This window comes from Paroedura picta, chromosome 5 (assembly GCF_049243985.1).
Source record: "Paroedura picta isolate Pp20150507F chromosome 5, Ppicta_v3.0, whole genome shotgun sequence".
NCBI lineage: Eukaryota > Metazoa > Chordata > Lepidosauria > Squamata > Gekkonidae > Paroedura > Paroedura picta.
Genome location: NC_135373.1, coordinates 38,034,071 through 38,057,403, shown reverse-complemented (window position 1 = coordinate 38,057,403; position 23,333 = coordinate 38,034,071). Strand labels below are relative to the sequence as shown.

At 51.6% G+C, this 23,333-nt stretch overlaps 1 protein-coding gene and 1 non-coding gene across 3 annotated transcripts; both read right to left on the bottom strand.

Moving 5' to 3' along the window:
- Nucleotides 1-1,177: 1,177 nt before the first annotated feature.
- Nucleotides 1,178-23,323, bottom strand: TRIT1 (tRNA isopentenyltransferase 1). 2 transcript variants are annotated; one of them, XM_077337304.1, is made up of 11 exons: nucleotides 23,086-23,323; nucleotides 16,261-16,400; nucleotides 14,441-14,540; nucleotides 13,040-13,194; nucleotides 10,727-10,869; nucleotides 9,587-9,698; nucleotides 8,227-8,339; nucleotides 7,767-7,844; nucleotides 5,375-5,484; nucleotides 3,441-3,558; nucleotides 1,178-2,393 (listed from the first exon to the last, which is right to left on the bottom strand). In XM_077337304.1, exons 1-11 carry the CDS (start codon nucleotides 23,215-23,217, stop codon nucleotides 2,239-2,241), a joined length of 1,356 nt encoding a protein of 451 aa, XP_077193419.1. In that variant the 5' UTR covers nucleotides 23,218-23,323; the 3' UTR covers nucleotides 1,178-2,238. The 2 variants fall into 2 exon arrangements, with proteins under 2 accessions (XP_077193419.1, XP_077193420.1); XM_077337305.1 differs by lacking the exon at nucleotides 23,086-23,323 and adding an exon at nucleotides 17,132-17,211.
- On the bottom strand, nucleotides 9,370-9,442 carry TRNAA-UGC (transfer RNA alanine (anticodon UGC)). Its single transcript has one exon. It is a non-coding gene; the product is annotated as a tRNA-Ala (tRNA).
- Nucleotides 23,324-23,333: the final 10 nt, after the last annotated feature.

Here is a 23,333-nt window from a genome sequence, read left to right as displayed (position 1 = left end):
GCATAGGGCCAATTATGCTCTTAATCCCAACAGAGAAGCCTGCCCCCTTTCCACTTTGGATAGCCATTCCACTTTGTTTCCCGAACTGCAGCCCCTCCATCAACTGCAACCACCATGACATTCTCCAGAAGCACAATACAGAGCAACGGGCAGAGCACCACAACCTGCCTCTCCACCCCTCCACCCCGTTCTCTTTGCAGATGCCTCCGTGAAAATGAGCCGAGTCCCAAGGGGCTGCTTCTCCTTCCTCCGCCCCATTAATGCATTTCTCTGGCAGCCGCAGGAATGTCTTGAGGCTGTAAAGCTGCCAGCAGCCCACAGGGGAGGAATCCGATCACAGGCAGGCATTCCCCTCGGAGCAAGCATCCCAAGGATCTGTGGCTCAGGGGGAAAGAAACTCTGCTTTCCGTGCAGACCTTCCCAGGTTCAATTCCTGCCATCTGCAGTTCAAAGATCTGATAGGAGGCAATGTGAAAGACCTCTGGCTGGAACCCTGAAGAGCAGCTGCCAGTCTGAGTAGAGACACTGCTGCCTTTGACGGCAGCCAATTGTATGTTTTGAACGGCTGGGCCATTTTAAAGTGGCACACGGGGAAACACGGACCAGTCCAGTGATGCTTACCGCCTTTAATAAATCTTTGTTGGTCTTAAAGGTGCTATTGGACTCTATTTTAGGTAAAGGTAAAGGTATCCCCTGTGCAAGCACCAAGTCATGTCTGACCCTTGGGGTGACCCCCTCTAGCGTTTTCTTGGCAGACTCAATACAGGGTGGTTTGCCAGTGCCTTCCCCAGTCATTACCGTTTTACCCCCCCCCCCCCAGCAAGCTGGGTATTCATTTTACCGACCTCGGAAGGACGGAAGGCTGAGTCAACCTTGAGCCAGCTGCTGGGATCGAACTCCTAGCCTCATAGGCAGAGTTTCAGGCAGCATGTCGGCTGCCTTACCACCCTGTGCCAAAAAGACCCCTTAAAATCTCCACATCAGTCTTTCTCAACCTGGGGTAACATGACGGCCATGGAAGGGTTTCCTGAGTGAGTAGGAGTTAATGTTTGAACATTTTTAAATGTGTTAAACACTTATCAGGTGAGATGCCTCCCCCCTCACCCCCAAACGGCCAGTCATGGACCTGGAAGGGGTGGGGAGGAGGGGCCCTGGTGGGCATGTACATAGCTGTGCTTCCCAACCATATTCTGCACCATCGTGTCACTTCTCAAAGCCTGAGCAATGTTTCAGGGGTTTCTCAACAGTAAAAATGTTGAGAAAGGCTGCCATACACAAAGGGTAGCTATTGTGATCAACTTGTGGTGACTGAACAAATGGGGTGTCTCCCATTAAGTTTTCCGTGTTAGCCCCCCCAAAAAAAACCCTCCCCCCATTCCTGAACCAAGATATAGCCCTTCAAAGCATGAATGACAACACAGAATATTGTTTTTTGCTGTGGTTTTATCTCAATTTTACCTCACGGGAACACACAAAGCCACCCAAGAGCTGCACCATGGGAAACGTTTTGGGCCTCAGAGCCACATTTTGATCTCCCCCTACTTCTGAGGGCTCCAAGTTGAAGGCTGGCTCTGTTTCCAGCACAGAGCTGGCATCTAACTCGGAGCCCTTGAAAGCGGGCAGAGATGCAGATGGGGCCCATGCTGCTGCTCTCAGCATCCCTCAAGCTGTTGAACTATATTTTGGCCTGATAACCAGTGCTTCAGCTTTCTGGCAGGTGGATGCCCTAAGCAGGCACGGGGTAGCTTGAGGGCCAGAAGAAACATCTCCTGTGGGCTTGATTTGCCTCCTGGGCCACCATTTGTCCATGTTTGAGAACAGATGCTTATAAAGTAGAAGATGTGGAGTGGTGGTGATGGAAAGAACTCATGGTCCACATCACCATGCTGTGTGGGTGTTCACTACTCTGTGTGTATGTCCCAGAAGGGGCCTTTTGGCTTCCCGTGCTCTTGCAGACATAGAGGCCTCAGAGTCTAAAGGCACTGTTAATGGCTTTACAATACAAAAATACAGCCACCGATGATCTTTAAAATGAAAGTAGAAAGATAAACTGGCACCAACATATTCAAACCAGTGTCAGCTTGATTCTTTGCAGCCTATTCCTGGCTGGAGACAAAATAGCTTGCGACTTTCAGGCTAGCGATCCCAGACAGGTTAGATTCTCCATTTGTTTGTGTGATGAAGGTGGACTCCTGCCCAAATCTGGCCAAAATGTGAGAGCCCCCACTGATGACTGGGCTACGTTTTGCAGGCTTCCAAGTTCCCTGCTGATGCTTCGGTGCAGGTTTGAGGAGTCTCTGTGTCGCTGCTCCGGCATTTTGGCAAGTGGGGCTCCAACTGCGATCTTAGCAATTTCCTCAAGTGGAAAAGATGGGACTTGGATTTTATGTGAGCTGCCGAAAAAGATATCACACAGAGAGCCATTCAGGAGACTGATTTGTAAAAAAAAAAAAAAAAAAAACTGAATAAAGGATATCATTTTCGAAAACAAACACACACACGGCAGGCATACACCTGAGAAGAAGTTGGAACAAGAGGAAAACAATAGAATTGCTGCTTTCCAAGCTTCAAGCTGTGCAAATCATCCGTGCAATTAAACTCCCTGCGCATTTTTTAAAATGCTTCCGGTCCTGGGCATTACCCAGCAAAAGAGAGTCAGGATTATGCCCCTGGCCGACACATGTATGGAGTGAGGATGGAATGTACCACATCAGTCAGCAGAGGGGATCACGTATGATTATGTACGTACACTGCCCTGATCTGACCTCGGAAGGGCGGTTTAGAAATGTAATAAACACTAATAATATGAGGCTCTCAGATACTTGAAAAAACTATAGTAACACAGCAAGCAAGGTCTGTCTCCTGGCTCCTTTGGCTAGGGAGGGGAGAGCTTTTGCTGCTACATCATGTGAGAAGAGGGAATGATAGGACAGGAAAGGAGGAAGAAACAGCAGATGGCTGCTTATGGCTAGGCTTGCTCCTGGCTGCTGTTACATCCCAGTTGTAAACAATGAACACGTGGCACCAGCAAGAGCCAGTTTGGTGTAGTGGTTAGGAGTGCGGACTTCTAATCTGGCATGCCGGGTTCGATTCTGCGCTCCCTCACATGCAACCAGCTGGGTGACCTTGGGCTTGCCACGGTGCTGATAAAACTGTTCTGACCGGGCAGTGATATCAGGGCTCTCTCAGCCTCACCCACCCCACAGGGTGTCTGTTGTGGGGAGAGGAAAGGGAAGGCGACTGTAAGCCGCTTTGAGCCTCCTTCGGGTAGGGAAAAGCGGCAGAGAAGAACCAACTCTTCTTCTTCTTCTTTGTTTGCAAGAGCTGTGCCCAGTGATCAACTTGTGCCAAGCTGTGCCCAGTAGACTTCAACCCCACCCTCGATTCTAACCAGCCTGTTTAAGAATGACCTTTTCATTCCCCCCAGCTGCAAACCTCACCTTTCCATTCTCGGTCCCCAATGATGATTCTGTTGCACACTGCACACTCGTGGCCTCTCCGCTTGTTCTCTTCTGGCTCGCCTTCTATTTTGATGGGCTCCACCAAAGGTTGCCGGCCCTTTGTGAGGGAGCAGAGACAGGAGACTTCAGACTCTCTTGCTGTGGCATTCCTTAAAGGGCATTCCTTAAAGGGCCACCTCCCCTCTCCCTTTAGCTGGATCCCTGTCTCCAGTGAGGAATTTCTACCAAAGCTGCCAGCACTGCCTCCTGCCCTGATGCATTCTGATGGATCTCAGCGACACATCACATTGAACAAGCCTCTAGAACAGCCCTCTCTCTGTCAGGACAGTGTCTGGATGCTGTGATCAAGAGGCTGAGGAAGCACATTTTATAGCTGAAGCCTCATCAGATACAGGCGATGCTGGTTGGGAAGGCTCAGATTCTGTGTGTGTGTGTGTGTGTGTGTGTGTGTGTGTGTGTGTGTGTGTGTGTGTGAGAGAGAGAGAGAGAGAGAGAGAGAGAGAGAGATTATGCGGCCTACCTTGGATAGTATGGCTTTAATAGTAACAGATTCAGTATAGCATGTTGGAGTAATTGGGGGACAGGGGAAGTATGTTGGTGGGAGCAGGTGGTCTAAACAAAGGGGTGGGAGATACGGGAATGCTCGCACCCCTTCTAACCTTCATCCCATCCTGAGACATGAGGGAGATAAAATAGCCTCTCTCCAACATTGGTGTTATGCAATGCCAGGTCCATAAATAATAAGAGTGCCTCTATGGGACTACCTATGCCCCTCAAAGAGATTTAAAGGTAAAGGTAAAGGTATCCCCTGTGCAAGCACCGAGTCATGTCTGACCCTTGGGGTGACGCCCTCTAGCGTTTTCTTGGCAGACTCAATACGGGGTGGTTTGCCAGTGCCTTCCCCAGTCATAACCGTTTACCCCCCAGCAAGCTGGGTACTCATTTTACCGACCTCGGAAGGATGGAAGGCTGAGTCAACCTTGAGCCGGCTGCTGGGATTGAACTCCCAGCCTTATGGGCAAAGCTGTCAGACGGCTGCCTTACCACTCTGCGCCACAAGAGGCTCATCAAAGAGATTTAGGATCAAGCAATAAAAATCACGGTCCCTGGCCCCAAAGAAGTAAGACTGGCCTAAACCAGGGCCCTGGCCCCAAAGAGGTAAGACTGGATTCACCCAGGGCCCGGGCCCCAAAGAGGTAAGACTGGATTCACCCAGGGCCCGGGCCCCAAAGAGGTAAGACTGGATTCACCCAGGGCCCGGGCCCCAAAGAGGTAAGACTGGCCTCAACCAGGGCCCTGGCCCCGACCTGGTAGAACACTCTGCCTGGTGAGATCAGGGACCTCCAGGACCTTCAACAGTTCTGTAGGGGAGAGCTGCTCCACCAGGCCTACGGTTGAGGCCAGCAATAATGCCAAACAGAGGCTGGTCTCCCTGCTTGACAACCCACCCACCCACCCAATCAAATCCATCTAACACTGTCTAAGATCCTCAGAAATGATTTTTAACTGAAGAGGAAGTGGTTTTTAACACAATTTCAAAACGGATAAATCTTTTTATATATGTCATTCTGTACTGACTCTTTGAACACACAGTGTTACCCGCCCGGAGCCAACTAGGGAAGGTCGGGTTATAAAATATAAAATTATCATAATTCTACACACCCTCAGGCATCAAAGAATATCTGGTTTTTGCAGAAGGCATGCGGTTCTGTGAGGATCATGCTAATCTTGACAATTGGGACAGCTGACCCTCCCCTCAGCTTCGATAAAGCTACCTTTCTATTCCCATCAGCTTCCCAAATTCCCCAGCCACAAGGTCCAAAAGCTCACAGTCATGTGTTGGCCTGGAAAACACCACCCCCTTCCCCTTTCCCCTTCACTCCTTGGTTCATATCCAGGTGCCTCTTCATTACCTGGAGAAAGCTGTCCACAATCTGGGTGGCTGGTTCCAGCACTTTCTCCTCCCACCGAGAAAGGTCAGTGACTTCCAAGCCATACACAAGGGGAGCGTTGGGTCCCGGGCCTGGACAGAGAAGGAAACACTGGAGGTCAACAAGATTCCAAAATCTGCGTCTTGCCATGGAGGAAGGACAGCAGAGATATTAGGAGTCACTCCGAGACAAGCTATTCTTCTGAGACTCAGTCCTACCCATAGACACTTCTGAGAAGCAAAGCAAAGGCTGACGGAATGGAGAGCCCTAGGGACAGGAAAGCTGAGGTGCTCACCTGACCCTTCACGAGAAAGTGCCATCGAGTCATCGCCAACAGATGGTGACCCTATAGGGCTTTCAAGGCAAGACACAACCAGGTGGTCCAGGCAGCCCTGGACTTCCTTGGTGATCTCCCATCCGAGAACCAACCAGGGCCAACCAATCCTGCTTAGCTCCTGAGACAAGATGAGATGGGGCTAGCTGGGGCCATGCACTCAAGGCCACGCTCTGCCTCGGACAAATTAACAATAGCAGCTTTGCTAACTCGGGGGGGGGGGGGTGGAGATCCCAGTGCGAACAGGGGCCAGAGAGCAGCGAAGATAACTTGCAAGGGAGGGGTCTATTTCAGAATCGCACCTGCAAGAGCTCTCCGTTTGAAACAATGCACTGGATCGTGACTCGATCTCGAAATCTGAGGTCCAGATGCTTGGATAATGTTTAAACCCTGTCTCCCCCAACGCAAGGATTGGAATCGGTTTGCCAAAGGCTATGCTGGAGAAGCAGGGAGGGCTGGGCCCATAGGACATGTCCACAGGAGCCAGCTGGTGGCTCCTATGGATTTGGGTGCCAAACACTGCTCTCACCTGTCAGCTGCCTGGCCCAAGTTCAACAGCAGTTGGGACAAAAGGCGTCCCGAGAGGGGCTGGGTGCCAACCTCTGAGCAGGTGATGCCGATTACTACCAGGACCACAAAACCCAACCCGAGGCACACCTGTCGGCTGCTCAGTGAAAGGTGAGCACAGGGTGCCGTACAGCTGGCCGGCGAAAAGACTCTTCGATCCTTCCAAAAAGAAAAAGACTCCCTTTCCTTCCTCAGGTTTCTGCACAGCTTCCCCCGCCCTTCTCCTGACCCCACCAGGAGCCTTTCATCAGGCGCTGGGCTCCCAGCTGCCAGCCCTGGCTCTGCTCCAAGCCGGGAGGAAGCCAGGGAAGTCCTGCTGGCTCCCCGCCAGAGCCAACACGGCGAGCCAATCGGATATGGAAGGGCAGCTGCCAGGCGGGCCTTCTGCTCCGGCTTGGGGAAAAGGCAGGAGCCATGGCAGGGGGAGAGGTCTCGTTCAGAGGAGAGCAGGAATTGGGCTTGGTGGGCCGAGCCAGCCCCTTATTCGAGGCCAGGCAGCCTCTGGACTAAAACACAGCAATGCTCTGGGCCTGGCAAAGTCGAATCCTGTGTTCCAGGGACACATCCTGTAGGAACAGACCACACTACCAGGTGTTTTTTGGGTTCTTCTGGGCTGAAAGGCAGTAAGCAGCCAGGTCCTGGAAAGTTTCTCAGTGGAACAGGCTGCCTCAAGAGGTGGTGAGTTCTCCATCTTTGGAGATTTTTAAACAGAGGCTGGGTAGCCATCTGACGGAGAGGCTGATTCTGTGAGCGTCGGGGGGGGGGGGGCAGGTTACAGTGGATGAGCGATAGGGCTGTGAGTGTCCTGCATAGTGCAGGGGGTTGGACTAGATGACCCAGGAGGTCCATTCCAACTTTGTTATTCTATGATTCTAGCTAGGAGCCTTGGTGATCTGAGATCAGAGTTATGGCTGAAGTTGGGGGTCCCAACCTCTCAGGATGCCAAATCCTCTGCCCAGGGTGGTGGTTGTTACTCAGTAAGGAAGAGGAAGGCACTCTGCACTCGCTCAGAGGCACTCCAATCTTTACTGGTGGTGGAAAGCGCCACCATGTTGGCACTGGCTCATGGCAAACTTGCAGGGTCTTCAAAGCAAGCCGTTCAGAGGTGGTTAGCCATGGCCTTCTTCTGAGTTGCAGCCCTGGACTTCCTTGGAGGTCTCCCATGCCAGGACTGACCCTGCTTGGTTTCCAAGATCAGGGGATCTGGGGCCATGCAGGGCCAAGGCCCAATCTTTATTCATAGCACAAGGTTCGAGCTCTGGCAGAAAGCAGCTTCCAAAGCAAAGTCCTGCTTGGGCTCAAACCTTGTTGAGGAGAAATAGAGGAGACAAGGTAGCGAAGCAAGCAAAGAGTACGGCCCTCTGCAGGAAGCAGAGATGGGGCCCTCTGCAGGAAGCAGAGATGGGGAGCGAAACCTGCTTCCCCGCTGCTCTCTCTGGCCAAGGGATGCTGAAGCAGGGAAGAGGCACTTACGTCTTAAGAAACGGTTCCGGACCCATTTGTTCTGCTGGCGGGCGTATCGCCTGGTGACCAACTTCAGGGCCTCGATTCCTGAAATAATGGATCAGGGAAGAGGGGGAAACAGCAGTTGTTAGCAGGGAATTCAGGTAGCGTCTTGAACTGCAGGCTGCTAGCACTGAAGTGGGAAAAGGCCCTGGGTATGGGTCATGAGGGCCAGCAGCTTGAAAGACACGCTGTCATTTGTTCTGAGAAGAGCTTTGAAGGAGAGGTCTAGTGGCCAAGAGATACTGCGTAAGCAGAATTCAGCCTGCAGATTTACCCTCGTTGGGTTAGCAGGGCCTCCCTCAAAAGATCCCGTGGCTTCTGTGAAAGTTCTGGGAGATTTTGTGCTCATTTCCTCCCTGGCTATGAAATAAAAACACCGAGAGCTGCCCTTACCTGCTCACCCCTCCCCCCCCAAGCCAGCTCTTGCCTTGGTTTAACAGCTTCTTGCTCTGCTCCTCCGGGCACTTGCCCTCCGTGATCAGGAATTTGTGAAATTCCTTGAAACCGATGGACTGGAATATGCCATGCTGGTAATCCTGGCTGAGGAAGGAGAAGAAGAGTTCCAAAGCAGGTTGATCAAGACACTGGGGGAGTGTGCAAAAACATCCCCATCCACAGAGCCACCAGACCAGCCAGGCATAATAGTACAGAATGATCGAATGGAGGCGTGTCAATACAGTCTTACTTAGTGTGAAAAATTCTCCGTGTCTCATTTGTCACTAAGAAATCTACCAGGGGATCCTCCCCTTATCGACTGAGCCTAAAGCCTTTGAATGCTATGAGCATTTTGAGAGAATCTCTACAAAGGAGACTTGGAATTCTTTGGGATATAAGGCCAGAGGCACAAGCCACTGAAGAAGGACTGTGATATGAAACTGGGATATTGGGCATCCAGAACCCCTTTTGGCTTTACCTGGGTCTGTTGGACAAATGAGACATTGAAACGCCTGCAGTTGATCATTCTTTGGTCTTGGGATATTTGTGGATCGATCGACTTTCATCCTTTCCCGTGGCTACAGGCATAATGCCACACCAACAGGGGGCGCATTTCAGGAGTGATCTAGCAGTAAAGAAGGAAAAGGTGCATTGGCAGGGAGCAACTTGGCCCACTCTGCTGTCCCCGTATTTTATGTGTCCCCCCCCCCCCCCGCTACAGCCATGTTTCCAGGTCTCAGATGCTTGCTCTGACAGCTTCCACTGGACTGACTGTGCTGGAAGGGAAGGTTTGGGAGGGGAGAGACAAGGGTGTCCTCATTTTCCGTCCCTGCTCCTGCGGCAGCATCCTCCGAGACACAAAAACGAAGTGAGTGAAGCCGCTCACAGCTCCCCCCCACCCCCACCCCCGGTGCCAGGGAAAGCTTAACTTCTACACAGTAGAGGGAAAGGAGTGAGAAGCACAGTCCTAAGACTGGAAAAGGCAATAGGGAATGCCTGCCTAGATGGACCCTTGGCCCATCACGGATGGACCCTTGGCCCATTACGGCGAGTTTTGTCTACTCAGACTAGCAGTGGCTCTCCAGGGTCTCAGACGGAGGTCTTTCACATCACCTACAGCCTGGTCCTTTTCAACTGGAGCAGCCGGGGATTGAACCCGGGACCACCTGCACGCAAAGCAGAGGCACTTCCCACTGAGCCACAGCTCCCTCCCCATTGAGTCTCTCTTGTGCAGGGAGTCTCCATCCAACAGGGAGCCTCTCTGCTTTCCAAAGTCTCACACCTGCACTCCTATCTGCAGGAAGGCTCCCTAAGCTAGGCCATGGGGGAGGGACGGAGGGAGGGTCACTCACCAGCTTCCAGCTACCTTCTCCTCATTGTATTGCCGGTGGAAGTCTCGCAGTTCCTCCAGCAGCCCAGCCGCAAGCATGGCATCCACACGAGCATCCAGTCTCTCCTCCAGCACTGAGGGAAGCCAGAGAAGGTTGAGAAGGTGGCCAGAAAGGTGCAGACAGGCGCTCAGAGAAAACACGGAATACTGTTATGCTTGTGCCAGGGGGAGGCAGGGCCCTGAAGCTCCTGAGGCCTCAAAGCAGGCCAGGCCTCACGTGCAGCCGACAGAACCCTCCACAAAGAACAGACAGAGCAGCCTCCTGGAGTTCTCTTTTAATCCCTGCATGACATCTGTGGTTCTCCAGTCTGTTATCAAGTTGCAATCTCCCCAGAGGGCTTCCAAGGCAAGCTACATTCAGAGGTGGCTTACCATCTTTCTTGGTGGTCTCCCATCCAAGTACTAACCCCCACTGATCATGCTTAGCCTCCAAGCTCTGGGGAGCTCAAGCTAGGCTGGACTGCCAAGACCAGGGCCTCTTCAGTCCTGGCCCCAGTCTGGTGAAATGCTCTCCCTGGTGAGATTAGAACCCTCCAGGGCCTTCAACAGTTCCAGAGGGCCTACAAATCAGAGCTCTGTGGCTGAGACCGGGAAATCAACACTGCGGGAATGCCGGCCTTCCTGACTCACAAAACAGCAATGCTGCACCCACAAAATACCAACCCATCCAACAGAAATTAATTCCCACTTTGTCAGGTTTTGAAGGAAATGGTTTAATATTATAATTTAACTAATATGTATTTGCATTTTTAAAAACTGTTTATCCTTGTCAGTTAATTACTTGCATGCTTCTTGCTGTTACCCGCCCTGAGCCAGCTGGAAAGGGTGGGCTATAAAAATAAAATTATCATTATCATCTTCATCATTATTAGAAGAAAACAAAAGTACTCCAGCACCAACACTTTGGGCTGATCCTGCGTTGAGCAGGGGGTTGGACTAGATGGCCTGTATGGCCCTTTCCAACTCTATGATTCTATGATTCTACCATGGTTAGGAGAGGGATGTGTTTTTGAGTGGGTGGGGAATTTATGAAGATAGTGGAGACGCTGAGGAGGAGGACTGGGGGCTAGGGAAGCCACTTTCACTCCTTGATCATTTTTACCTGCCTGTTCTGCATACAGCCATAAGATGCATGGGTTGGGATACTTCAAGGGTCCCCCCAATGGGCCCCCGCCTTCCTCTTCCTGCTGCTTCTGCAGCAGCTCGCTGTGGGTGAAGCCCGTGTCTTCGTACACTTGCAAACTCCTGAGAAAGGGAAAGACAGACAGTTTTAGGAGCATTGCCTTTTACGAAGACTTCCAGGCTTTAAAACAGGGAGGGGGGGGGCACATGAGCGGGGCTGTCTGTGGGCAGAGGGGCAGCAAAGCAATGGAAGAAAAAAAATCAGGGCCACAGAAGGGATGGGCTTGTGCTGTCCGCAAAGGCCTTTTTGATTGGGGTTCTGCTAACTGCTGAGCACCAACAAGCTTTTGCAGATCTCTACCCCAAGCTATGAAGAAGAAGAAGAAGAAGAAGAGTTGGTTCTTATATGCCACTTTTCCCTACCCGAAGGAGGCAAAAGCGACTTACAGTCGCCTTCCCTTTCCTCTCCCCACAACAGACACCCTGTGAGGTGGGTGAAGCTGAAACAGCCCTGATATCACTGCTTGGTCAGAACAGCTTTCTCAGTGCCGTGGCGAGCCCAAGGTCACCCAGCTGGCTGCATGTGGGGGAGCGCAGAATCGAACCTGACATGCCAGATTAGAAGTCTGCACTTCTAACCACTACACCAAACCGGCTACACCAACTTCCCCGGAAGCCAAGGCCAGATGCTGGTAATGTTGACCTGATCCCTGCCGCAGACAACAATCATTCTTTCTCTCCAGGCTACACAAGAGTAGGACCCTCCCAGATGCCACTCACGCCAGCGGTCCTAATTGTTACCACACATTCAGGACCGCCAAGCGCAAAGACTCCCACACCTGACAGCATGCACATTTTTAGTGCAATGCCTCTTGCTCTGAAAAGCCTAAATTCCTGCCACACGAGGACTGCAAAGAGAACAGCAGCGCTGCCCAATGGTGTGGGCAGTGCTGCCGCAGAGCAACAACTTTCAGCGGCTAAGTGGCTCAGCGCTGGCGGCCTGCGCTGGCAAGGAGCTTAACGCAAACTGCAGGCACACCAGGCCCTGAATTCCCCAGCCTTGGGGGAGGGGGTGGGGAGGAGAGCAGGCCCCGCCCTCTACTGCTGGCTTGGGAGGCCGAAGGAAGGAACTCCCCCTCCGTGTCCAGCAATGGGCCCCCAAAAGTCCAGAGGCTGCGGCAGCTGGCTGTGGCTCAGCCCCTTCCTAAATACTCCTCCAATCCGTGTGAACAGGGCCTGCGTCTCTCCGCCTGGCCCCGGGGGAAGGCAGGGCTGGGAAAGTTGGGCCCAGGCATCAGGCCCAGGCACGCTGCAACCCCGTTTCCCACAGTGCCAAACTATGCCGCTCAGCCGGTGCGGTGACTTTCTCCCACAGCAGCTGGAGCAAAAAACCATCCTTGGATGGCCCGACCCAGTCTGGGAGCCCTTGCTGCTTCGTGGGGGCATGAACCTTCACACTGGCCTGCAGTTCACCTCCCGGGCAGGGATAGGGGTGGGTCCCTAGGAGCCCTGCAGGGGAGGCTCCTAAACTAGGTCAGGAGAGAACTGTCCCGGCCTTTCCATTCTTCTTGCCGAAGTCAGAGAGATCGACAGGAAAGAGAGAAGCATCACAGCTGCATCCCTCTAACGTTGCTGCACCCAGCCAGGAGTCTCTTCCAGGCCTGGAGCCCACAAAGCCAGAGCAAAACAGACAAAAAAGTCCCAGTGTGCCTCAAGGCCCTGGCAGAGTGCTTCTTTCTCTCAGCCTTCCATAAGCTCAGAAGGCTGAGACCAGGCGGCAAGGAAGACCATGCCCCCCCCCCCCAGGAGTAGCAGTAGTGAATTCCATCTGGACCCTCTGCTCGCTCTCCCCCTCCAGAATGTACCATTGGGAAGGTTGTTAGGGCTGAGATGAGTTTTTGCCGAAGCATCTTTATCCCCGCCGGGCTTTGATTGTCTTTGTATCTGTTCTATTTTTTATGGATGTTTTTTTAAGGAGGGTTTTAGTCAGACGTTGTAATCCACCTCGAGCCTTCGGGGAGAGGCGGGCAATAAATTGAAATGATAAATAAATGAATAATAAATAAAGCATTCAGATACAGCGATGTGGAAAGATGGCCGCACACAACCATGGAGGGAAGATCTGGCCGTGGCTACCAATTTTGGCAACCGAACAGAGCCTCCGTGTTTGGAGGCAGTATACCTTTGAACATCAGGCGCAAGCCAAGGGCTGTTGCATTCCCACCTTGCTGGTGACATGGCCTCTAGCCTCCTCCAGCAGGCAGCTTTTGCGACACGAACTTGAAGGACTCACCTGGCCACTTTGCGCTTATCGTGGGGATGGAGCATGCTTGCCATCTTGGGGTCTACCGCTTTCAGGCGGCAATAGAGCTCTTGGCTGTCCAACTTCTCCAGCTCAGCCCTCAGATCAGTCTCTCCCTCTCGTAGACCCAGGGGCCGGGTCTTCTTCTGTAGGAGATGTTTCCGGTTAGCATCTACATCTGTCTAGACGGCCCCATTCCCCAGCAGGTGAACCTCTAGCTTGCTTCTTACTTCTTAGCAGGGCAAAAGTGGCATTCAACCTCCCCTACCTCACAAGGCCCTTTAATGGATGACCACGTTTAACACAAGATGTTACCAGGAGCGGTTTAAGGAATCACGGGGCCCTGAGCACCATTGCTAGGTTAAGGATTTGCGCGACCCTATCAGAGTATGACTACAGCAGGGGCAGCCAAACTGGGGCTGGGGGGGCCTCCCACAGTGCAAAGGGGTGTCACCCTTAAGGAGGAAAAGGGGGGGAAGTGAAAGGCTATGGCAGGGGTAGTCAAACTGCGGCCCTCCAGATGTCCATGGAGTACAATTCCCATGAGCCCCTGCCAGGTATTAGGACAAGTTGATCTGGCGATGAGGTTTTGTTTAATACTCAGGTGTTTCATGCTTGAAGGTGTGCATGTGAGACAGGACAAACAAAAGGTTTAAAGGCCCTCCCGGAAGAGCTTTGGGCTCTGTTGGAACTATCACAATTCCGCAGGGCCTGGAAGATGGAGCTCTTTCACCAGGCGTTTGGTTGAGGCCAGGGCATGGAAGATCTGCTGGGTCCCTCCTCTGAACACCCTCCCCGAGGCACAGGTTTGAAGGGGCCATTGAGTCTTTTGGGGGGGGGGGTAAGACTAGGGGGTTGTGGGAATTTTATGGGAATGTGAGGATTTTATTGTATCTTATGCTTACTGTTGTAAACTGCTGCAAGCCGGCTGGACCGAGAACGACAGTTAATATATATAATAATAATAATTTAAAAAAACAACAGCTGTGGCATTTGCATGGTGCAGTTTGGTAGGGATTGGAAACTTTGGGGGAGGGGCAGGTTACAAAATGCAGAGGGACAAAAATGCTCTTGCTCAATATGCTGCCCATCCACATCCCCCCCCCCCCAAAAAAAAACACAAAATCTTAGATCAGTTGAGCAGGAGTACTGTAGCAAAGTGTCTTCCAAACTCTTGAACACTAGCACAAACACGACAAACTTTGAGGACTAGCGGGATCGTAATGAAATCCTTTACTACCCTGGATATCTTGCTCAGTTAGGCCTGCCACCCCACCACTCAAAGCAGCCGAGCGCCTCTCCTCCTGGGCCCTCGGAGGCCCCTTCCCTAGCTGTAAAAGCACCCACGGTCCCAAATGCCACCTCCCTCCCTCAAAAGCAGCCTGGTCTTACCTCTGGGTCAATGAGGACCTTCCAGAGCAGAGATTCGATATAATAATTGGTCCCCCCAACCACAATGGGGACCTTCTTGCTGGCAAAGAGGTCTTCGATGTAGGAAGTTGAGGAGCATGCATGAAGATTTGTACATGTCACTGCTCACTATGCTGGCTGAGAAAACAAGGCCCTCCCAGGCAGCCAAGGGCCACTGAAATGATGCGCCAAGAGCGGCCTCAAAACCACCCTGTGCACCACCGTCAAGAATGCAACAGATTCCTGCCCTTTTTTCCAAAGAAGCCATTGGGGACACTACATGGGCCTGGGGTCAAACAGCACAACACTGCTCTGGTTCTTATCATCTCCCTTCCCTTTCTCTGAGGCCAGCCAGTCCGCTTCCTGTATTGCCAAATGATACACACATACATAGGGACTTCATTGCCAGGACTGGGATAACAGCAACCAAATCAAGAGAATAAATTATAAATATAACCCTAGGACATGTGCCTGCATTTATAAAAGAAGGCTCCAGCCCACCCTACATGAAGAGTATTACTGTTCGGCAGTGTTGATGTCCATAAATTGCTATCCCAAAATGCAAGCCAACAAGTTTACAAAAGTTAGGAAAGGGGGAGGGAAGCTTTTAGATTCGGTTTTGATTCTTTTCTTTTTCTCAGTTATCCCTTGAACTGCAATGAGGACTAGAAACCTTAGTACTGATTATAGTATTCCAATAGAAGCCTACGTGCACGTACTACTTGCTACCCACCTCTGCTAGATAAAGGAAAGACTGGGGGAAAGACCGAGAGACCTCGAGCCCACATCCAGCTGGTGCTGAGGCAGCTGCATTGGTTGCTGGTTGTGTCCCGGATCAGGTTTAAGGTTTTGACCTTTAAGGCCATCTGCGGTCTGGACCCCACATATCTGCCCTGTGCCTCAGGGGAGGGTGGCATACAAACGTAATAAATAAATAGATATCTGAGGGACTGCCTATCACCTTATGCCCCCCACAGGGCCCTTCCTTCTGTGGATACAAATTTGTTGGTGGTTCCCAGCCCAAGAGAGGTGTGCCTAGCCTCGGCCAAGGACATGGCTCTCTTGGTCCTGGCCCCAGCCTGGTAGAATGAGCTCCTGGGGGGCCCTGCAGGAGCTTTCCCAGTTCTGCAGGGCCTGCAAAACAAGAGTTCTTCCACTAGGTATTTGATTGAGGCCAGAGCGATTAACATCCATGGCCCCCTCTTCAATACAGCTAGAACAGCTAACTGACTCCTCACATCCCCCTGAGGCATAAGACCAGAGGGGGTGGGGGGGGGAGATGTCTGTTGAATTACAGGCAGTGGGAGGGGAACACGGGGGTTAGATTTGCTGCCACTGATGATGATGTTTTAAGGGATGGATTTTTTATGCTTTTATTGTGGGGATCTTACTTGTAACCCACCATGAACCAGCCAGTCTGGGAGTGGCAGGTAATAAGTCGAATGAATGAATGAATGAATGAATGAATGAATGAATGAATGAATGAATGGATGGATGGATGGATGGATGGATGGATGGATGGATGGATGGATGGATGGATGGATGGATGGATGGATGGATGGATGGATGGATGGATGGATGGATGAATGAATGAATGAATGGATGAATGAATATCTGACATCTCTAAGATAAGTGCTGTCCACGTTTCAATCCTTGGTTCCCTTACAACCAGCCCCAGAGTTCTTTCTCCATCTCTGCTTGACTGGCAAATGTTGCTTAGCAAGCTGCAACCTGTGCGGTAACACTGACAGCACACTTGTACAAAGTGGGGGAGGAACACCCCCCCCTTAGGAAAGGATATGAGGGCTGTGGCTTTGTTCCGGAAGTCCACCACATTGTAGTCAGTCACCAAGGGGTCCACAAAACTGATCATGTGATGCTTGCACAGGGCCTGTTCTTCCCGGGAAGCTTTGTTGGTGATTATGTCCAGTCCTCGGTATACCTGAGAGAGGCAGACAGAAAGAGATTTTGGCATGAGACTTGAGTCTGGTTCCCATCAGGGTGGAAAAAACTGTCTGGTCAGGGTGACACCTTGCTGCAGGTAGGACTGCACCTCTGTTAAAAAAACACACACAAAGAACAAAACATCCAAACCTGGTGTTATGGAGGGCAGTTTATTAAACATAAGCTGTCTCAGTTATCAATGTGCTAGTCTTCTGTAAGGTAAAGGTAAAGGTATCCCCTGTGCAAGCACCGAGTCATGTCTGACCCTTGGGGTGACGCCCTCTAGCGTTTTCATGGCAGACTCAATACGGGGTGGTTTGCCAGTGCCTTCCCTAGTCATTACCGTTTTACCCCCCAGCAAGCTGGGTACTCATTTTACTGACCTCAGAAGGATAGAAGGCTGAGTCAACCTTGAGCCGGCTGCTGGGATTGAACTGCCAGCCTCATGGGCAGAGCTTTCAGATTGCATGTCTGCTGCCTTACCCCTCTGCGCCACAAGAGGCTCTAGTCTTCTGTATGAAGGGATTTTATTTCGTTCTGGGGTAGAGTTGTCCAAGGAAGGAACTACTCAGCAGGTGTGTATTATTCCTCCCCCACACCAAGGTTTGCTTTAAAAGTTTGAAAGGCTGCAATTTGCAAGGGCAGATAAACTGGAGGGGTGGTGGTGGCATATAATGGATTTGAACCCCCTGCTATATAACCAGCGTATTTAAAAATCTATGACCATACCCTGATGTCAAGATTTTGGGTGGGCTGCAAGATTAAAGGCTATTACGACCCCAGAAATGAAAGGCCTCTCTCTGGGAATCCCTTTTTGCAGAAGGGAGTTGTTTCTGAAACACAGGAAAGATAGTTACTCCCCTACTTTTCAAATAAAACTTCAACCAGGAGTGAGAAAGGTGGATTAAAGCACTTTAAAATGAACAAGCTTGTAAGTGTAAATCAAGATCAATATTTTCTATTGTGGGATGTGGACTCCTATATTACCAGATCACTGGCTTCCTATCTCTTGGCAACTCAACATGAAATTAAAATGATAACATGAGTATGATTTCCCCATGTGATAAGATATAATGGCTTAAGGCTTAAAGCCAAAGTGCATTCTAAAAAAAAAGAAATTTGGGGGGGTGGGAATAGTAAAATTTTGGGCAAAATCACATGGGATATTACTGTCAATGCTTAACTTTAAGTTTCCTTTTAAACCTGAATATATGCTGTTGAGTTTTGCTCCAGAAAATCTACCCTGCCAAGCAGAGATCTTCTTCTTCCACAGTACGACAGCGGCCAGAATGACCCAGGCAAGAGACTTTAAGACATCAACTTTACCTTCGATACCGGCCTGGCTGGACAAACTCGCAGACCTTTCAAAAATGGCCAAAACTGCCCCTTTCAAGGGATTAGTTACACATACTCCACTGGGAAACCCCGTTAGTGAACACGCCCCAATGAGTGTCCCAGCAGATCCAGGGTGGTAATTTTTGGTGGGCCACGGAAACAAGAGAAGAGAATTTAATAGTTTCCCCCACTTCCTTCCACACTAGTCTGTCCTGTCTGAAGACATTCCCTGCCAGTGCTGGAGGGAAGGAACCATGCCGGATACGATCCAGGCACCAGTTATAAGACCTCGCTGCATACAACGGTTGAGACCTGTCCCAATGACCCAGTGCTGAGAGGCACATGCCCTGCCCAGGGTCACCCAACCCTGCTTAAGACTCAACGTTCAGCAGTCAGGCAATGTCACACTTGCTCCATGCGCACGTCCAGACACGGCTCAGCAAAGGATGGGCAGAGGCCCCCACTGAGCCAAAGTTACATAAACAAGGAAACACCGCCCGGCCTTAAGGACACCCAAAAGCTCAGACCCGGAGTCTCTTTTCCATGCCGAGGGTAGAGATTGACTGTGGCTTGCTTAGCTAAGCCCTGGGAATCACTCATCCCCAGACTGTGCTCTAAATATACAAAGCAACAACCACGGACAGAGCCATCCAGAGCATGGACAGAGTGTGCCTTGGGTCACTCCGAATGACCACAACCTCGCTGTAGGGAGGATGAATCTGGGCCACAGGATGAGCTCCCTAGGCAAGTCTGTGCCCCTGCTGCCGAAATTAGAAATTAATTGCAGCCTGTGTTCCCACAGACGTTGCAAAGGATCACGTCTGGGCAGGTCGGGCACAGTGTTGCAGAACGGGAAAGGGAGAGGCCGGCCAGAGCAACGGCCTCGGGCCCTCTCAGGAGAAGATTTACCTTTTCGAAGCAGATTACAGGCCTGAGAATAGAACCGCAGACAGCAGGCTTAGGGGGAAGGCTACTATTTATTCCTGTGACCCAGGCAAGGAAACTGCCAAGAGGTTCAGGCACATAACAGTGGAGGATTCAAGCACCTAAGGAAGGCTGGGGTAACAGATTACTGGAGAAGTTTTGTTTCATGACGCTCCGGATCCGTGGCAGTACTTTCCACCTGCACCTGCACCCAGGCCTAGCCGAGAAGCCCCTGGCCCGGAGTCATTTTGATGCTCTTCCGACCCGCCTGTCAAAATTATTGAACTTGACGGGGGAAAAAACCAAGAACCCGTTCATGGGTAAATAGGTCATTGCCCACATCTGAAATCCTGGCAGGCAGGAAGACAGTCATTCTCCTGGGCCAACAGCAAAATAAATTCCACTAGCCAGGGGGGTGTTTTGGTAGTGACAATAGGGGTCCCCAATCTTTTTGAGCCAGTGGCCACTTTTGGAATCCTGACACAAGTTGGTGGGCACAACCACAAAATGGCAACATTGAGTGGTTGAGCCATGCATGTCAGAAGCCTAGAGGCACTTTCGTTGGCAGGGTGATGTCTCTGCTTTTTTGGATGCTGTCTAGATTTGCCATAGCTTTCCTCCCCAGGAGCAAGCGTCTTTTAATTTCTTTGCTGCAGTCCCCATCCGCAGTGATCTTGGAGCCCAGGAAAATATCCAATATCCTTTCCCATATCCAAGTTCATCTTTCCCTCCTGAATTTCTCTCTTTTTCTTTTCCAGCTTTACTGCCCCAGGACTCCTGGCTTGGAGATGCCCTAAAGGCAATGGGAGGACAGAAAAGTTGCCAAGGGGGCAATGGGATGGGGTGCAGGACAGCTCATCTCTTGGCACCTCCTGGGAAGCCTGGCCAGGACAGCTGTAGCTTACAGAGTAGCGGGTGGCAGGTCTTGCATACTGGCTCCATTTGTCCTAAGAAGGGGCACCTGTTGTGATCTGAATGACCCTGGCTAGCTTGATATCACAGTTTTGGAAGCTAAGCAGGGTCAGTCCGTGTTAATATTTGGATGGGAGACCACCAAAGACGACAGGGGGTTACTGTACGGATGGTGTGGTGAGAGACATCTTGGTGTAGTGGTTACGAACGGTGGCCTCTAATCTGGAGAGCCGGGTTTGATTCCCTCGCATCTGCATGCAGCCAGATAGGTGACCTTGGGCCAGCGACAATTCTGTTAGAGCTGTTCTCACAGAGCAGTACTGTCTGGCAGAGCTCTCTCAGCCCTGCCAACCTCACAGGGTGTCTGTTGTGGGGAGAAGAAGGGAAGGCAATTGGAAGCTGCTTTGAGACTCCTTTAGGTAGTGAAAAGCAGGATATAAAATCAACTCTTCTTCTATAAGGGAATGACTACAGCCTTCTAATTGATCATACAGTTATTGGAAACTGGTTTTGGTCTGATCTCTCTTTCTGTTGTTTGCTGGATACATTTTCACCTAGAATGAAGCAGTTCATAGAGCACTTCCAGAAATGCTGAGGAAGTCTGTTTTAACTAGGATTCTAGGTCGCTGTAACTTCACATCCTTGAGGAAACAAGATCAGATACAAGTGGAAGCCAGATTACTTTGGAGAATATACTCTGTAGAGCGTAAACTTGAAGTTAAGTGCTGACCCAGTGACCACATGCTATGCCAGAAACTCCAGGGCTGGCCTGGAGACTTTGGGTTGTCTTGGAGATGAAATGAAGGAACAGCATTATTGCATTACTGCATTATTGCATGCATCGAGGTCTCTAAGCCAGTCCTATGAGATGGACAAAACCTTGTCTAATGCCCTATTCTTTGCATAGGTTTTGGATGAACAAGAGTTCCACTGTGACCTTTTCTTTTTGCTGCAGCTAAAATTAAAAAAAAATCATTAAACAGTTTTCCAGTCTGGCCGGTTTTCGGATAACTCATGTTATGCCATTCAGGGAGGGGTGGGTCGACATGCCCAAATATGGGCATAGTACCCAATACATTTTTAACAAACTGGAAAAAATATATTAAAAATTAATTAACTCCCACCGATTCGGGAAACCCTGGCTGCGAAAGCCTGCTCTAGCCATCTGGTAGTGGGACCTGCTATCCTTTTCTCAAAATCCCAAAAAGTGCCCGAAAGCTCAAAAAGATGTAGGATACCTGTTTTGGGGAGTGGAGAACTGATTCTCTACCCCTTCCCAAGGGGAAGGCATGATTAAGAATACATTAAAGAGCAGCACCATAGGATACGGTCCCCACAAGGGGTGGGTACTGATGCTACAAATGCAGCCCAGGACTATGGGAGGAAGAAGAGAAATGCCACTTCATTCCACACGATGCATCCATCCTTCTCATGCAAGCAGAAATCATTTGGGGAAGTAACTGCTCCTCTTTCTTAACTGTTGCCATGTCCCCCTCTGCCCTGGGACCAAAAGCAGCCAAGCCCCCCCCCCACCCGCGGGAGACTGCTCTTCTCAAGAGGGTCCATTGTTCCACTTATGGGCGCGTTCTTTGTCTGAGCTCCATCATTCATCCTCGCCCACACAACCCTCTTCAGTGCTGTCTTATCTACAGACCCTGGCAGTGCCCTCACACAAAGGGCCCGAATGTGAAGAAAACATCTGCTAAGCCGCTCTGAGAGGGCTCTGCAGACAAGCGGGGGTCAGGGGGAGCTCCTCCGGCCCTGTTGCTTGCTCCCAGAGGAAGCCTGCCCCAGTGTGTGCCTCGTGAAGGCGACCTTTCAGTCCAGAAAGCGGAGTTCAGAATGCTGAGAGCACCACTGTCCTCTTTGTGCTCCTCACTGTAACTGTTAAGATACAAAGGCGCGTGAGTGGGTGGGTGTGTTTCTTACACTGTCTGTTCTACCTCCTCTCGAAGAATCAGGGCACAAACCTTGAGACTTCAACCCCATGCACCTCCCTGGGGGGAAGAGCAGAAAGGACATCTCCGCACTTCGAAGCAAGTATGCGTGGAGCTGTCAACAAGGAATGGCACGCATGCATGTTGAATCAGGGGTTTCCTTGCAATGCCACACAGAAGAGTGACTTGCACACACACACACACACACACCCCCCCCCATCGGACTGCTGCTTCTCTGCTGATTCCCTCACACGTGCAGCTGCTACTCTCGGCTGATGCCAGTCCTTTTTGCCCTGAAAACTTGTGCCCTTTCCAGTCTGAAGTTTAAACAGTAAAGTGTAAACTGGCACTCAGTGTGTGGCCTGTGAGTGGAAGGAGAGGAAAAGGGGGGGGGATCTCTTACTCAAAACAGACCTCCCTGCCCCTGGCATTTAGGACTCCCATGGTTGAGCTTTTCTTTCTGTCCCAGCTCCTTCTTCCATCAGAAAAGGTTTTGTTGACATTTAAGAGCCCAGAAGAGATCCACCACCACCACCACCCGGCACACACCTGGAGATGCTGCCATTTCTACGCCAGATGACAAAGTCTAGATTTGTTGCAATTTTGATGGAATAATCATGTGAGCAGGCACTGTCCTCCACCTAGCCATGGAAGTGGCCTGCAAGACCTTGCCAGGGTCACGTCACTCTTTCTACTGCCAAGACCCAGCAGATGCCCTCCCTGCCTGCTGTCACTCCACTGGCTGGTCTTCCAGCAGAAGAGGAGTACTGTTGCCAGCTCCCCCCCCCCCCCCTGATAGAAGCGTAAGATTGCCATATTGAGGTGGAGAAACTCCTGGAGATTTGGGAACAGAGCTTGCAGAGGGCAGGGATCTCAGTGCACCAAAGCAGGGGTAGTCAACCTGTGGTCCTCCAGATGTCCATGGACTACAATTCCCATCAGCCCCTGCCAGCATTTGCTGGCAAGGGCTCATGGGAATTGTAGTCCATAGACATCTGGAGGACCACAGGTTGACTACCCCTGCACCAAAGCATCTATGATCTCCTGTGGTGTTTTCCCCATGCAAATCAACAGCATGGTCGCATTGGGAATCCATCATCTCTTTCTGACCTCTCCTTTTCCACAAAGGCAGCCTCAAGCGATTTTGGAAAGTACCGGTGGGGGGTCGGGGGAGAGAAGAGGCGTAAGGCAATTCCGTCTCTTACTCGCTCGTCATATTCGAACGCACCCAATGAAATTGCCCGGCGGTAGATTTGGGAGAGCGAATTAGCCGGGTTGCTGAGCCTTCCGGAGACCTCCCGGCCCGGCCAAAGCCTGCAGGCCCTTTGCAGGGGAGGCGCGCGCTGTCCGCGCAGCCTGGCGGAGCAGAGTCGGTCCGGCAGAGGAAAGGACCTGCTGCTGCTGCTGCACAGCCCTCGGTTTCCCAGGGTCTCCGGCCGGCACTAGCTCGGCGCCGACCTGGAAGGCACCCAACAGGGGCTCAGGTGGGCGCTCTCCGCAGAGCCCGCGCCCTGAAGCCCCCGGCCGACCGGCGCTCTGCACGTGCTCCGAGGATGGGCGCGCGCGCCGCCCTACCTGCATGGAGTCCGCGCTGATGATCTCGCCGCCCAGCCGGAGGCCGAGCTGCAGCGCCAGGCGGGACTTGCCGGTGCCCGTCGCCCCCAGGATCACCACCAGAGGCAGCTGCCGCGCCACCGCCACCGCCATGCCGCGCCGGAGCCGGGAGGGAGGCGAGCGGGCCTCTCTGGGCCGCCGACCCGGGAAGAGGAAGGGAAGAGGCGGAGCGCTGGAGGGCGGCGGAAGCCGCGGCAGTGCTGCCTTGG

What these genes read in the sequence shown, in the direction of transcription:
- TRIT1 (XM_077337304.1), bottom strand. Translation starts at nt 23,217, where the DNA reads ATGGCGGTGGCGGTGGCGCGGCAGCTGCCTCTGGTGGTGATCCTGGGG. An exon ending in AGGTCCTCATTGACCCAGAG is followed by an intron (nt 13,195 to 14,440) that starts GTAAGACCAGGC and finishes CATCTCCTACAG; the next exon opens with AAGAAGACCCGGCCCCTGGG. An exon ending in GATAAGCGCAAAGTGGCCAG is followed by an intron (nt 10,870 to 13,039) that starts GTGAGTCCTTCA and finishes TCCCTTTCTCAG; the next exon opens with GAGTTTGCAAGTGTACGAAG.